Below are 16399 nucleotides of genomic sequence, written 5' to 3'. Positions count from 1 at the left end.
GGGGGCAGATCCTGTCGGGGCAATTAGATGTCCTCGTTAGGCAGAGGTTGACTTCCTGTTTTCCTTTTATCCTGCCGGGCTGCCATGCATGACGGCAGTTGAGCTTCGCCTCACATTTGATAATCCTTTATAAATAATACATTAAATGCTTGCTTAGCAGCGACCTGGATGCTGGAATATCCTGGTGAATGGGATATCTCTGCCGCCTCCAAAAACCTCAGACCTATTTAATTCAATTTGCATAAAAGTGCTCGGCATTTTATTAACCCACTAAACGTAATTTAGTGGCCAGAGCACACGCTTCAATTGCCCCGCTGATGGAGTGCCGAAACTCTGCCGGCCGCAGCTTGCTTCTTGCCAATTTCTTGGTCCTAAAATCCCCTGAGAGTCCTGCCAGACCATCCCCACCAATTATCGAAAGTACGCCCCCGCAGCGCCGCAGCTTTTGTTGATTCTGCCAGCCGACCTTGCGCCTAGTCAAGCGTTAAGTGGGGCACTTTGTGGTGGACTGCCTTTCTGGCCCACGGTGGGCACTTCTTTTTAATCCCGTCGCTGCAGTTTCCCGGCCAAAAAAATATATTTCCCCCCACCGGGGGATGAGGGAGGTATTCATGCAAAGAGCCCAAGTGAAATGGGTCAGTTCTTTGGGGCTGGCTAAGCTGAAACACTTAATGGTGCTTATATACTTATAAAAATTGAGAGGATCAAACCAGGTTGCTAAGAGGACTACCATTTAAGCATTATCGGGGGTGTAATTCACAAGTGATTGTTGTACAAGGGAATCATTTTAATATAAGGAAATCTAATCATTTCAGAATTAGAACAATAACTGTTTACCTACCAATTTAATATATTTTTCTTTTTTAAAATAAACTTATATAATATACGCATTTACACTGAAGCGTACTTACACTATCCTATACCTGTTAAAATTCCTAGAAAATTATCAAATGATTTATCCGTGAGTACCCAAATCACCTCTAAGAACTGAAACGATTCTCTCCTTCCATTTTCTCAACATTTTCGCATTAGCAAAAGTTTTCCTTTGTCTTCGACCAACATCTGTTTGGCCGATAATTAAACCATTTTTAATGGCCATCAAGGATGACCTTCTAGCCAAATCTCCGCCTGACACAGTACATAAATACATATAATTCTGGGTTAATTACGCTGAATAATCATATTTTTCGGCTGTCGGGGAATGCCGGAGTGTCCACGGGATGGCAGCTCACCAGCAGGTCCACTTTGACCTGGTTTGGTTATCATAAAATGCCACAGACGCCACCGCCACATGTGTGTGTATATCTATGCGGAAAGTTTCGGCACATTAAATGAAATTTAATTCCTGCCGTCATAAGCAGCCAGGCCAAGACAGGCCAGCAGCTGGACAGGCCAAAGTACCACGCTCCGGGGCAGGGAGGGGTCACCGGTCCAGGGTAACCGCCAAAAACTGTAGCCAATGTTTCTGTGCTGCTTTGGCAAAGCCTTCTTGTGTCATGTTTGCCCAAGCACGGAGAGAAATCCATCGAAGGTACTGGAACAGTATAAGATCCGAAAAAAAAACGTGATGGAACATAGCCAAAATAGCTACGAGGAAAATAAACCTTTATCAGAGAGAAATCTGTCGGAAGTAATAAAAAATATGACAACACTTAGTATAACTAACCCAAATATAATACAGGAAAATAAACCTTTATCAGAAAAATATTTTAATCTGTTTTGGTATAATATGTATTAAGATACATGGTGTTATATATATGTTATTGCCTTTATATAATTTTCTTAAACCAGAAACCTTAAAGCTTAGGCGTCGGAAAATGTTTTAAACATATGTATGTACATTGTACTTTACACAAAATGTAGTTAAAATCATAAGTAAATGCCACCATTTATATTTATTTTAAGTGAAAAACTAGAACGTTTTTGATCTAAATAGCTGGAACTTAATCGATTAAAATAGTACGTATAGGAAATATGAGTGAGTTTTCTCATTTATCAAAAGAAACACTTAATTTTTCATTAATAATTAGTAATATCAACAATTTATTACCATCTAAATGGTGAAATCTTGACCTTAGAGCTCTATTTTAATCACTTAATTTACCCAAGAGAACAGTATTTTCTCCCTGTGCACCCGCATCCTTCTACGCCATGTCCATGGCCACATCCTTCCATTTGCGACACCGCCCCTCCCCTCCCCTCCGCCGCCCCTGTTCTTTGTACGTGTCCTGGGCCTCTGTTTAAATGTTATTTAACGCTGGCCCAGAAGTGTCATGACTGCCATTGTTGTGTGAGTGTGTGCGTGGGTGTGTATCTGTGTGTGTGTGCTGGTGCATGAGTGTTTGTGTGGGCGTGGCAAACTCATAAAATGCCGCACAGTTGTTGCAAAATTTGTGGCCATCCTTCGTTGCAGAATACAGCCCACCCACTTCTACCCCCACGTTTAAAGTGGATCAGAAACCCCAAAAAGGAAAAATATACGGAATTTCACGCTCATCTGACTAAATGGTTTTATAGGTTTTGATATTTGCTCATTTGTTGATCCGGTTTGTTCGTGGAATTTCGTATTAATATTGCTTCGGTTGTTGCTGCTGTTTTTGCAATTTATGAGGCGGTCAGTTTCGCCTTTGCAGACCCAAATTCCACGCTTCGTTATCCCGGCCTTTATTTTTGTTCGGTCCGAACCCAATCATGTAAAGCTGTTTTTTGTGTCTGCGTGGGCAAAATGCTGCCGTTGGATTTGATATGTTAATCATATTTTATGTTTTATATTTTGCGCTTCAACTATTTGATTGCCGACCTCGCCTTTATTAAGATATTTGTCTGCGGCCCAAAAGGGCGTGAAATCCGGGGTAGTCTGGTGGAAAGGTAGGTGTTCCTAGACGCTTTCAGTTTAGTGGTTGCCTTTGTGCGTAGGTCAGGGCATTCACAAAGGCCATCTAATGGAGTTTGCCAATTAGCGGTGAAGTGTACATTAATCTTTACCTCAAAGGTGTAGTTTGCCAATCCATTACCTATTATAAGTCAGGATCCCAACTTGTGATAAGTATTTTATAAACTTTTTCCCAAGGCTCATAACCAATAAAAAACCTCAAGTAAGAACGTCAAATAACAATCCAATTACCTTATTCATGTGAAGATGAACCACAAAAATTCAGGCAATCCCCTGGGTCATTTTTATGTCCTAATCCTTCGTTTTGATGCCACTTCCCGTTCGGTCATGGGACATCTTCAGTTGATATGACATTTAGGCCAGTTTATGGGCTGACCTCATTGCCGTTTTCTGAGCCCTCGTCCCACTGGGCGTATGCGCCATATTTTCGCCCGCTGCTTGTTGCTCTCGGCCAAACGGCGGGTCGGATCGGGGTCGGGGTCCATCCGTGGCCATAATCGTGCTCATCATCATCAACTTCTTCAGCTCCATCATCATATTCACAACTTAACGTCCACTTTTCCGTCAAACAGGCCGTAAAGTGGCATTTCCGTTGTCGTTTCGCCTCCCCGTTTGCCAGTTGCGCCTTTTTGTATGCAGCATAAAATTAAATTATTTGTTGCATAAGCCTCCCCCGCATTCCCCCACTCGCCCCCACTTTCCCCGCCCTTTTCCGCTTGCCCGCTTTCCCGCCGACGCCCTGGAAAAGCCAACGAGGCATGCAGCAAAGTGCTAAGCCATGAGAAAGTGTGCACTTGAGGCAGCGCAAGCCACCGTGGTGCACTTTTCCACTGGGCCCTGACCACGCCCACTTGGCGGCAAGGCGGCAGAGGTGCCGAAATACGGATGGAAAATATAATAAATATGCCTATACTACGAGGGTTTCAAAAATACCCCCGTCTTACACATATCAATTCCATTACAGCAACACTCAGAAAAAAACGCATCCGCTTATACTTGATTTCGGGTGATATTTCTTGGGCTTACTTTATATGCTGCCCGTTCTTGAAACAAGAATAAATCATTCTTAAGCCCCAAATAATCCGAAAATGTGCTAGATTCAAGAACATTATTCAATTACCGGGGAAAAAAAGTACGATTGCTACTTAACATAAGAATAATATGTTAAAAAATGTTAAATGGTAAGCACAAGCGTTCTTAAATTGATAACTAAATGTACTTAATATTAGAAAGCACATGTTTAAGTATCCTTTAATAAAAAATAAACAAAAATGTGTTACTTATATTACTTAAAGATCCGTTTTTATAACAAATTTTTAAGATTGGTTGTTATACTAAAAGAAAGATTTTCTAAAGTTATAGCACTTATGATCATAAAATGTTACTATTAACCTTAGTTGGAAATGGGGTATACTTAATTTCGGATAATAGTGTTTGTCCAATAAAGAAAATTATTGAATCATTATCTCAATACAAGAAACATCAAGTGGTATAACTTCCCTTTTTTACTATTTTAACTTAAGGAACTGCCGGATCTAGCAATAAAATATGAGGCCTACGACAACACTATGGAACTTCAGAAGCTGAGGAAGCTGGAGGCTGGGGTCGCCGGGTCACATTATTATACTTTGAGCGGCGCCGAAATCAGGCAAAACTTTCCCGCACTCCTTAAACCCCGCCTGTCACAACAACAGCAACAGGGCAGGATGGTCGGCGGAAAACTGAAAACTGAAAACTGAAAGCGGGAGCCAAAGGAGGGCAACAGTCATTCCAGGCGCTGCTCTTTTCCACTCCTCGCCGACACCCCGAGCACCTCCCTTTGGGATTCATTTCGTTTCATTCATTTATTCGTCGCTAGCTGCTTTTCATTCATTTTGAACTTTCGACGATTTAATTCGGCTTTCGAGCTGCTTTCCTTCTTTTCCGACTCTGTTTCACTTTTCCCCATTCTGCGACTGGCGAACGCCTTTGGCCAAGCGACAGCAAAAAGGTTGAAGGGGAAAAGTACTATATTACGGAAAGAATGCAATTGAGATACACTTGCCAAAACCCGCTGCCCCTAACTGCTAGAGTTCCAAAGCCATTGGAGTACAGTGAACATACCTTGGGTAGAATAAACAGAAGACTTTGAATCAATCTTTAAATTGTGTTTTTTTAATTAAGAACTAAGCTAATCCATTAATAATAATGATTGTTAGCATTTTATATATTCCTTATGATATTTTAAGAACTAGATAAAGTTTGAGTGACCAAAACATAATATGGTTTAAATATATTTTACATTTCTTTTACTTTGTTAATCCTTTAAGAGTATGACTTTAGAATACGAATTCACTTTTCAAGCACTCAAGTTATAAAAGTTTTGGCCAAGAAAGATATGCTCCTCAAAGAATATTTTTTGTAATAATGTTAAGATACAGATTTATGATAGATGATATTATGATAAAAATAAAAATCATGAATAAAATGAAAAAATTAGCTACAAGAAAGTATTTCTTCATTAATTTTTTTTGCTAACACTACTATTTACTATTTTGAGCAGTTAAAATCTGAATTATTTTAATGACAAAAGCACCTTTGTACTCGATGTACCTCGATGGAAACAATAAATTTGAGTCCCTGAACCCTTGGCATAAATTTAACGTCTGCGTTTCGGTCTTTGTGCGAGCTTTCCTTTCTGTTTTCTGTTTTTTTTTCCTTTTGACCCCACCTGTTCGGCTGCCACGATTGCAATCTCCACTGCTCATTTGCATTTTTAATGAAACCATATAAAGGCGAAAATTGGAGGTGGGGGCCAAGACTGGACGACAGTGTGTGGAGAAGCTGCAAATTATGAGCCAAAGGCGAAGGTTTTCCCTTTCCCGCCACTTTATTTCCCGCACCCGGCCACACATGCATTACTAGCTTGGCAAATAAATCCGGCAGATCCCTGGCATATCCCAATCCAAACTGTCAACAGTTTGTCGCTTATCGCGGCGTCGAAATTTTCTCTCTGTAACCAATAAATGTTTCAACATCATTTACATTTCGGTGGCAGTCTTATCCTCGGAGCATTGGAAATGGAATTTCCCGGGTGGGGGCTTCAATCATTTCGGTCCTGGGAAGCCCGACCTCAGGCACTCAGTTTGGTTTTCGACCAACTCCGTCGATTGCGTTCCGGGCAAACAACACTCGCAGATTTATGTGACCGCAAAACTTTGCTTCACGGCATAAATTAATGTTTAATTGATGAATTTATATGACGAGGGCAAGATGCTCTGACTCGCATTGGACGGCATTCCATCAATGTGCTGACCAGCTGACCAGTGAAGCGGGATTGTCTCATTTAAGCCTGTTGCGGTTGCTTTAAAGAAAATGTTCATGAAATGTGTTTAAAACTATATGACCTGTAATGGAGCTCTTTACTAAAACATAAAAAGTTGGAACAGAGCTTAAATTAAATATTTTCAGAAGTAAACCTTAAAGCAGAAACCGGAAACATTAATTTTTTTGTCTCAAAAACACTTAAGACGTTACAACATTTTGAATAAACTGCTTTACCGTTTGAGAAAGCAGTGCCCCTTGCAGTTCAGAAAGTCACCGCTAGGTGGGCACTTTTGGTGTATTGTTCGTGTATAATACAAACAAATGTAGATAGCGCCTACATGATTTCTTATCATGAGTATCGATATATTTCATGTTATGCTTACATTTTAAAATTTTGATATCAGTAATTTTCAAATGGTTTGTTTTGGACTATTTTTGAGCTAGAATTGAGACCTCTGTAATATTGGCAACGGCAAAGAAGAGCTTGAAGGTACGATGAGAGGTTGGTTAGATTTAAATGATTATAATGAGAATGTACCTATGGAACAAAAAATTAAAAAGTAGACCTCCGATTGAGGCTATAATGATGTTATAAGCATTCCTCTTAATGAATTTATGATTTTATTTAATGTGATGATATGCAAAACCCGAAGCATAGTAACAAGTTATTTACATTCAACTAGAGTTGACTAGTGAACAAAGACTCCCGTATGAAAAAAGGACGAAAAGTTTTTAAAGTATTGTTAACAGACTAGTCATGACATATTCAGATATTGAAACACCGAGAAGGATTGTCACCTATTGCTTAGCTTTTTCAGCAAATTTATCGAAAAGTAGGCCCTGACAAAAGTTTCGTGGCGACCACTAGCAAAAGAATTTTCATTAGCTGACTGTAGCAAATTTTCATTAGCTGACTGATAGTAGCAAAAATGCCTCATAAGCCCAACAGAGTTCAAAAAAACCTAATGATGGTTTTTGTTCCGGTGTCCACGACCCTGGGTATCGACATCGAGTGGAAGAAGCCGAAGAATTTCAAGAGCGCCGCCGAGGAGAAATCTTGGATGCAGCAGTCGCGCAAGGAGGCCAGGGAGATCAGGCTGGATCTGGAGAGTGGGCGCTTGAAGCCGAAAGACATGCCCGGCAGAATACTCGTGGAGCCGAATCCAAATCTGGTTCCATCGGTCGAGGCCAAGAGGTTCCAGAAGGAATTGTTCAATCGCAAAGGTGCCCTCACTACAGAGCGAAATTTCGTCAATCTCTTCACAAAGCTGGCTAACAGTTTACAATCCTGGGATCCCGACAAGGCCCTTAGGGTCCTGATCCAGATGAAGAAAATGAAACTGACCAAACTAATGCTACTCCGCAATCCGGACTGCGTTACCAAGACTCGCGATCTTCGAGAGTTTGGTGGAGAAGAGGAGGAGTTTCAGGAGCACGACATGGTCATCCGCCAGAAATCAACTGAGCTTTACGCAAAATTCAAGAAAATGTTTAGTTTAGGTCCGGACCCCGAGGACTCGTTTTGGGAGCACTTTTGCGAGCAGGTTGATGTCTTCAATGCCCTTACGAAAGATATGAAGACGATATTTCGCACCACATTGAGTGACCAGGGGTACAAGAGACTGCTAGACGCCGAGAAGGCCTCCGTTTCCTCCATATCGGTTAGTGCTCAGAATGGCGAATAAATCAAATAATATGGTATCTCCTTAGTTAACAATTTGTTGGTATTGTCCCCATTACTAAACACAGTTTTTCATTATTGTGGGGAACGAAATGGAAACAAGTTGGTTTTGTTATCCTTCTGAAAAGATCATTAAAGGTGAACCAACTTCGGAATTTTACTTGCACTTGGCAACAGTTTATTTTCCTATAACTAAATTTCGTTTCTATTTACAATAATTTAGTTTGTCCGAATCGTTGTACAGTTAGTTGGGCCAGCTCCTTCACCACCACTTGCTGCTCTTGTCCTCCCACTTGCTGCCGGTGTCCTGTTTCACCTCAGCGTAGCTGGTGGCATGGCCATGTCCGTGTCCGTATTCCTGTCCGTGTCCATGTCCGTGTCCGTGTCCGTGGCTGTGCTCGAAGTGGTCGGTGTGTCCAACATGCTTCACGGTAGCCTGGAATCCGTGGTGGGAATCGGCGGTGTACTCCACGATCCTGGTGCGTCCATCGGCCTCCTTCATGGTGTATCCCCCCTTGACCTTGTCCCCGTCCCGGGTCTCCCACTGCTGCTTGATGTCGCCGGTCTTGGTGTCCTTCACTCCGTAGTCAAATTCGTACTTGGGGTGGTGCTTGGGCTCCTCGTGGTGGCTCCACTGGGGGTGGGTGTCGTGGGAAGCCACTGGTGCCCACTGCTGGTGGTGATGGTCCTGAATCGGGGCCCAAGAGTGGGCTTCGTGGTGATCCTGCCACTTCTTGGGAGCCTCGTGTTGCGTCTGGATGCTGTATCCCACTGCGTGTCCGTGATCGTATCCTCCGTGGGGGATATAACTGGCAGCAGCCACGCCGAAAAGCGAACAGCAGAGGATGGTTAGTTTATGAGCCATTTTATTTTGTTACTGGCCGACTTGCTTGGCCTGAATTAGAATGAAAACTGTGATACTCAGTAGACTAAGCCCAATGCTTTTATACCTCAGCCCATTCTTCCGATCTCGAGGTTAATTGGCTCAAAAAATAAAAGAGACCGAAAAATAGGTAATAGGTAAGCCAAATGCTTCAAACTTTGGTAAACTTTTCATTTTTACCATTCGCAAAGTCAAATTAAATGTGTCTACAAAAACATAGGCATTAACAATAATAACAAATCATAATACATTTGCGTTAAGGTGGATTATGGGCGTGGAAAAATTGCCTATCATCACAAGAATTTGTTGGTAAAATGTCAATAATAACGTAAAAAAGATATAGGAGAGAGTGAAGTTAGGTTATTAAGAAAAGCAGCTATAAATAAAGTCATTAATGGTAATGAATGGTATCTTTGGAAATCCTGTTCTTTGGGCTATAACTTTTAAAGTTGCAAAGCCTTCGAGAAATGTTGCAAAATGTTAAAATACTTTTTAAACTATCCCTTCCCCAGTGCTGGGGTAAAAATAGTTATAAATTTAACCTTTCCTTATGATATAAAATTGTGATAAAAAGCTTTCTGACGCAGAGGACCGCATTTATGACAGTTTAATTTTTCTTTATTGATCTTCAGAACATAATTATCTCCTGAAAATTCGGCGGTGTCAACTTCACTTTTTGAAAGTCACCGATCGGTTTTAGTATTACTATGATGGGTCATCAAGTTCTCGTTGACAGCTCCAACCATCGCTGGCAGTAATGCTGCCATTAAAACTATATATATATACTTCAACCAAATCCTTATTATCGTTTAGCCGCTAGAGCCCCTCAACTATCCTAACCCCAACCTCCCCCACTATTGGTTTCCGATCAACAAAATGATTTGGGAGAAATAGGACACAGTTGTCCGATTCGCATCGATCTGACTTATAACTTTACTACCTGCAATAGAAAAGACTTTTGGCAAGGGATATCCTCAAAACTGAGAGACTAGTTCGTGTAGAAACAGACAAACGCATGTGGCTAATCGACTCGTCTAGTGATGCTGATCAAGAATATATATTCTTTATGGGGTTAAAAACTTCTGAATGTAGTTATTATACCCTCTGCAAAGGTAAAAAAACAAAGAAGCTTGAATTTCCGTTCTATTATTTTCTCATTCATTTTTTGATCGTTCTTCTTCACTGCGTTGCAGTCTTCTGACTTAAGTCATACTACCTTCTGCAAGGGAATACAAATAATGAAAACCGACAAACACACTTTTCGGTCTAAATTTAATAACGGCCTTGAATTCATTTAAATTACTTTGAAGTGGAGTATGGTACTGCACATTTGGGTACCATTAAACGGGAATTTTGGTAAAGATTTTAATAAAGATCGGTAAATTTTACTCCTCCGGTTTCCCCAGCTTAAATCTCCTAAATATAACTTTTTACTTTTACTGCATTTTCTCAGGAACCAATTGACTTATTAATGGTCTTAGTACCAAAGGAAATCTGGCAAATCTCTCGTGTATTGTAGTTTCCTCCCGCAAACTCCCGGTGCGATTCGTCACTACGTGGACTGCCGTCCACTGTGATATTTTGATATCCCCAAGGGCTTTACTCAGAAATATGAAAATGAATTCAATATTTAATTGCGTAAACATTGAACATTTATTTTCGGATGTCTTTGTGTTTTAATTTAAGTATTTGGTTCTTTTTTTCTTTGAGTTTTTTCGATTTAATTCTTAGGCTGGTTAATGTTTTTGATTATTTTTAATTTCGGCGTTTCGATAACTGGACAAGAGCAGGTACAGTTTCTTCAGCATTTCATCCGCCTCAGCCGTGGTCATGGCAAACACTTGGATCATTCCCGACTCATAAAGTCTAGCTGACACTCCGGGCATATCCTCATTTACATAGTAGACGAACTTCTTTTCACGAAGGAATGGTTCTGAAGAAAGGGAGTGGACCGCACTAAACTCCTGCAAATCAACGGTCCAGGGATAGTTGGCACTGGAAAACAGACGTAAGTTTAAAAGCTTGTGGGAAGGGTCGGGCTTGAAATTAACCTTCCCCATGGTCTTCGCCACGATATCGCTTTGGGTTTCGGCCAACATTGCGTTACTTCTTCCGTTGATAATCATCACAGTGCCATTGCCCCATATCCAGCCTATCTGCGTGGCCTCATATCTTACTTCGATCACACCTATGTCTCTATTGTAAACGGCGTTATCCAAGGTCCTCACAGCCATATCCAGATCCAAATTTCTGTTCAACTGCAGGGTGCAAAACAGTTTGCAGAAATGCATTTTAACGGGCAAGCTCAGAAACTCGCTTTGACGTTTTGTGGGACGTCTTAGGATCTTGATCTTCTGAAGGCACTGCTCCGGATGAACTGGTAAGGGTGGAAGCACCAAAGTCCTGCCCAATTGCTCCGCGGACTTAAAACCATATTGCTGTTTCCACTTGGAGCGGAGTCTTTTGGCTTGCGGGTCCCTGTATTCCGTCATACTGTGGTCAATGATATCCTCGAAGTCCTCAAGGTGACCTGTGAAGCTATTCTGCCATTCATTCTTCGGGGGAGACATTATGATGCACTTTCCTGAACTTCGGGGCTTCATCTGCTCATTGTCTATCTCGCTTTCGAAATCAATGGCTCCAGGTTCCGTAGATGTTGGCTTGACACTCTCCTCATTGATTAGAAATTGCAGATGCTGGGAGATGGTGCTACTACATTGCTGTAGCCAATCTTGAATCGCTGCCTCATCTTGGGCCTTCGGCGGGACTGATCCAATATTTTTAACATCAAGAATAATGGGACGCTCTGGTCTAAGCTCAATCAGTTGCATTTCCTTAAATGACTCTTCAATATATATCTCTGAAATGTCGTCTTCGGGAATAGTTTCCAGCATCATTTCATCAGGAACAGTTTTTCTGAACTGCGGCTCCACAGCATCGATTTTAGAAGGTAATTCTTCAAATACCATTGAAGACCTTTTTTTAACATCCTTTGCCTGTGTGCTTTGAAGATTTTTGGGCTTTAACAGGTCAAACAGAACTTTCCGATTTTTCTCCTGCTCTCTAGCTAAGCTCAACAGCATATCAAATTCATCAATATCGCTGTAAGGTTCGTTGAGTCCCTCCGCTTTTATCCAATCGTCCAGGGCCTGATCTTCTTCCTCCCCAATAGTTATTTTATCAAAGACGATTTCTCCATCGTAAAAAATACGCCGCTGCTGGGAATTATTGACAGACTTGCTGTCTATTTCCCAGTCGATGAGTCCGTCAGCAGCGTTATTTTCTTGAGAAACTATTTTCAAGGAGGCTTCCTGGGAATTTAGGCATTCCAAAGCTGTTGGAGGTGGAGATTTCGAATTCTCCATACCTACCATACAACATAGAGGCCAATCTGCTTCCGATTGCGGCACCAAGGCCTTCTTTAGGTCCTTAAAGGTCTGCCAAATATCCTCCGAGGTTGGGAGGTCATCATCATGGTTCGGATCATCTAGCGAATCTAGTGCCACTATCGGTGGTTCCTCTATGTCGACAGCAGCTTTTGACACCGACCTGCGTACCATCGGCTGGTCTGTCACCTTGTATTCAGTGGGTAATCGGCGGGTCTTGACTACCCCAGATGAATTTGGTGGTGGCATTGTTTTCTCGTCGGCGATCACGTGCTTGGGCTCAGAGTTCACCTGGAACTCCACCTTAAAAAAAAACTTGTCGGACGATGTTTTGAAAAATTAAATGATCTAATTTACTACAGATGGCTTACCAGCACAAAAGAGGTTATGTAGTGGCGACTGTTTGTGAGGGCTTTTTTGTTTCTGGATCTTCCGTTGGCATTAAGGCCCTAAATGAAAGAAATGTTATGTTATTTGCATAAATTCAGCTTTGATTGAATGAATATGTACCGTTCCTACCTGTCTTCATTGAGGAACAAAATATTCTAATGAATATTTGTCAACAACTTTGTCAGTGTGGCTGCGTTAGCAATTGTCGTATAAAAATTCCGAAAACCGGAGTTGTCACCGTATTTCATAAAAAGCAATGGCAATTCTGTTACATTTTAATATCCCCAGAAAGCACTTAAAATCTAGCCCGGGTAAGGATTGACATTTTATTAACAAATTCTTGTGATGATAGGCAATTTTTCAAAGCCCATAATCATCCTGAACGCAAATGTATTATAATTTTTTATTATTGTTAATGCCTATGTTTTTGTAGGCACATTTAATTTGACTTTGCGAATGGTAAAAATGAAAAGTTTACAAAAGTTTGAATCATTTGGCTTACCTATTACCTATTTTTCGGTCTCTTTCTTTTTTTGAGCTAATTAACCTCGAGATCGGAAGAGTGGGCTGAGGTATAAAAGCATTGGGCTTAGTCTACTGAGTATCACAGTTTTCATTCTAATTCAGGCCAAGCAAGTCGACCAGTAACAAAATAAAATGGCTCATAAACTGACCATCCTCTGCTGTGCGCTTTTCGGTGTGGCTGCTGCCAGTTATATCCCCCACGGAGGACACGATCACGGACACGCAGTGGGATACAGCATCCAGACGCAACACGAGGCTCCCAAGAAGTGGCAGGATCACCACCAGGACCACCAAGCTCACTCTTGGGCGCCAATTCAGGACCATCACCACCAGCAGTGGGCACCAGTGGCTTCCCACGACACCCACCCCCAGTGGAGCCACCACGAGGAGCCCAAGCACCACCCCAAGTACGAATTTGACTACGGAGTGAAGGACACCAAGACCGGCGACATCAAGCAGCAGTGGGAGACCCGGGACGGGGACAAGGTCAAGGGGGGATACACCATGAAGGAGGCCGATGGACGCACCAGGATCGTGGAGTACACCGCCGATTCCCACCACGGATTCCAGGCTACCGTGAAGCATGTTGGACACACCGACCACTTCGAGCACAGCCACGGACACGGACACGGACATGGACACGGACAGGAATACGGACACGGACATGGCCATGCCACCAGCTACGCTGAGGTGAAACAGGACACCGGCAGCAAGTGGGAGGACAAGAGCAGCAAGTGGTGGTGAAGGAGCTGGCCCAACTAACTGTACAACGATTCGGACAAACTAAATTATTGTAAATAGAAACGAAATTTAGTTATAGGAAAATAAACTGTTGCCAAGTGCAAGTAAAATTCCGAAGTTGGTTCACCTTTAATGATCTTTTCAGAAGGATAACAAAACCAACTTGTTTCCATTTCGTTCCCCACAATAATGAAAAACTGTGTTTAGTAATGGGGACAATACCAACAAATTGTTAACTAAGGAGATACCATATTATTTGATTTATTCGCCATTCTGAGCACTAACCGATATGGAGGAAACGGAGGCCTTCTCGGCGTCTAGCAGTCTCTTGTACCCCTGGTCACTCAATGTGGTGCGAAATATCGTCTTCATATCTTTCGTAAGGGCATTGAAGACATCAACCTGCTCGCAAAAGTGCTCCCAAAACGAGTCCTCGGGGTCCGGACCTAAACTAAACATTTTCTTGAATTTTGCGTAAAGCTCGGTTGATTTCTGGCGGATGACCATGTCGTGCTCCTGAAACTCCTCCTCTTCTCCACCAAACTCTCGAAGATCGCGAGTCTTGGTAACGCAGTCCGGATTGCGGAGTAGCATTAGTTTGGTCAGTTTCATTTTCTTCATCTGGATCAGGACCCTAAGGGCCTTGTCGGGATCCCAGGATTGTAAACTGTTAGCCAGCTTTGTGAAGAGATTGACGAAATTTCGCTCTGTAGTGAGGGCACCTTTGCGATTGAACAATTCCTTCTGGAACCTCTTGGCCTCGACCGATGGAACCAGATTTGGATTCGGCTCCACGAGTATTCTGCCGGGCATGTCTTTCGGCTTCAAGCGCCCACTCTCCAGATCCAGCCTGATCTCCCTGGCCTCCTTGCGCGACTGGTGCATCCAAGATTTCTCCTCGGCGGCGCTCTTGAATTTCTTCGGCTTCTTCCACTCGATGTCGATACCCAGGGTCGTGGACACCGGAACAAAAACCATCATTAGGTTTTTTTGAACTCTGTTGGGCTTATGAGGCATTTTTGCTACTATCAGTCAGCTAATGAAAATTTGCTACAGTCAGCTAATGAAAATTCGTTTGCAAGTGGTCGCCACGAAACTTTTGTCAGGGCCTACTTTTCGATAAATTTGCTGAAAAAGCTAAGCTATAGGTGACAATCCTTCTCGGTGTTTCAATATCTGCATATCTCATGACTAGTCTGTTAACAATACTTTAAAAACTTTTCGTCCGTTTATTCATACGGGAGTCTTCATTCACTAGTCAATTTTAATAAAATGTAAACCATTTATTACTTTACTTAGGATTTTACTTATAATCACATTTAAAAACAAGGAAGAACGCTGTAGTCGAGTACTTCGGCTATCAAATACCCGTTACTCAAAGAACTCAAAGGGAGATGGATATACGGTTATGTGGGCGGCAGACAGATTTAAGCGTTAGAGTGGGCGATGCAAACTTTTTTTGGGTCAATCGATTGGTAATGACGAGACTAATAAATTTCAGTTAAAAGTTTCTAGCATGAAAATTGTGGGCGCCACAGGTTTTGGTGGCTTGTGGGAGTTAGAGTAGGCGTGGCATATTCGCGTGACAAACTTGCGCTGCGTACAAGGCTACGGAATCTAAATCGGAAATCCTAATTCTCTATATTGGATAGTTTGCGAGATAACCGCGTTTATACATACCTACGACTTTTTGAAGTTTGTGGGCGTTAAAGTGGGCGTAGTAAACTTTTTAAGATCAATCGATAGGTATTGATGAGAGCAATACATTTTAGTAGAAGCCACAGTTTTGGGCGACTTGTGGGCGTTAGAGTGAGCGTGGCACACTATCGAAACAAACTTGCGCTGCGTAGGAATCTCTAGAATCTGCATGCCTAATCCCAGTACTGCAGCTCTTATAGCTTCCGAGATCACAGCGTTCATACGGACAGATGGACAGACGGACATTTCTAGATCTACTCGGCTAGTGATCCTCATCCATATATATACTTTATGGGTTCGGAAACGCTTCCTTCTACCTGTTACATACTTTCCGACGAATCTAGTATACCCTTTTACTCTACGAGTAATGGGTATAAAAATAAGAAAAACGCTATAGTCGAGTGCTTTGACGAAACATTTCATTAAAACAAATTTCTGGCATAAAAATTGTGGGCGTGAAAGTTTTGGGCGGTTTGTGCGCGTTAGAGTGGGCGTGGCATGTTCGCGTACAAAACTTGCGCTGCGTACAAAGCTAAAGAATCTAATCTGAAATCCCAATTCTCTATCTTTGATAGTTTCCGAGATATCAACGTTCAAAATTTACGATTTTTAGAGGTTATTGGGCGGTTTGTATGCGTGGGAACATTTTTTTAGGTCGATCGATAGGTATTGACGAGAACTATACATTTCAGTTAAACTTTTTTTTCTAGCACTAAAACTGTAGGACCCACAGATTTTGGCGATTTGTGGGTGTCAGAGTGGGCGTGGCATGTTCTCGTAATGAACTTGCGCTGCGAATGAAAATAAGGAATCTAAATCTAAAAGTCTAAGGCCTCACAAACTTCTAGGCGTGGTACTCGGCTGAAGCAAAGATTTTCTTAATAGACACTGGTAGA

The 16399-nt window shown here is 42.0% G+C and overlaps 5 protein-coding genes across 5 annotated transcripts; 2 read left to right on the top strand and 3 right to left on the bottom strand.

The window, feature by feature from the left end:
* Positions 1–7167: 7167 nt before the first annotated feature.
* Positions 7168–7884, top strand: LOC119555094. The gene has a single exon (XM_037866311.1). It carries the CDS (start codon positions 7168–7170, stop codon positions 7882–7884), a length of 717 nt encoding a protein of 238 aa, XP_037722239.1.
* Positions 7885–8115: 231 nt separating this feature from the next.
* On the bottom strand, positions 8116–8745 carry LOC119555134 (kininogen-1-like). The gene has a single exon (XM_037866360.1). The coding sequence runs from the start codon at positions 8743–8745 to the stop codon at positions 8143–8145; it is 603 nt and encodes a 200-aa protein (XP_037722288.1). The 3' UTR covers positions 8116–8142.
* A 1735-nt stretch (positions 8746–10480) lies between these two features.
* Positions 10481–12551, bottom strand: LOC119555091. The gene is made up of 2 exons (XM_037866309.1): positions 12521–12551; positions 10481–12464 (listed from the first exon to the last, which is right to left on the bottom strand). The coding sequence occupies exon 2, from the start codon at positions 12396–12398 to the stop codon at positions 10500–10502; it is 1899 nt and encodes a 632-aa protein (XP_037722237.1). The 5' UTR covers positions 12399–12464; positions 12521–12551; the 3' UTR covers positions 10481–10499.
* Positions 12552–13176: 625 nt separating this feature from the next.
* Positions 13177–13835, top strand: LOC119555133 (kininogen-1-like). Its single transcript, XM_037866359.1, has one exon. It carries the CDS (start codon positions 13197–13199, stop codon positions 13806–13808), a length of 612 nt encoding a protein of 203 aa, XP_037722287.1. The 5' UTR covers positions 13177–13196; the 3' UTR covers positions 13809–13835.
* Positions 13836–14066: 231 nt separating this feature from the next.
* LOC119555085 lies at positions 14067–14783 on the bottom strand. Its single transcript, XM_037866301.1, has one exon. The coding sequence runs from the start codon at positions 14781–14783 to the stop codon at positions 14067–14069; it is 717 nt and encodes a 238-aa protein (XP_037722229.1).
* Between the last annotated feature and the right edge of the window lie 1616 nt (positions 14784–16399).

This window comes from Drosophila subpulchrella, chromosome 3L, assembly GCF_014743375.2.
Source record: "Drosophila subpulchrella strain 33 F10 #4 breed RU33 chromosome 3L, RU_Dsub_v1.1 Primary Assembly, whole genome shotgun sequence".
In the NCBI taxonomy this organism is placed as follows: domain Eukaryota; kingdom Metazoa; phylum Arthropoda; class Insecta; order Diptera; family Drosophilidae; genus Drosophila; species Drosophila subpulchrella.
Note: the sequence above shows the minus strand (reverse complement) of the source record. Positions and strands in the feature narration are given on the sequence as shown.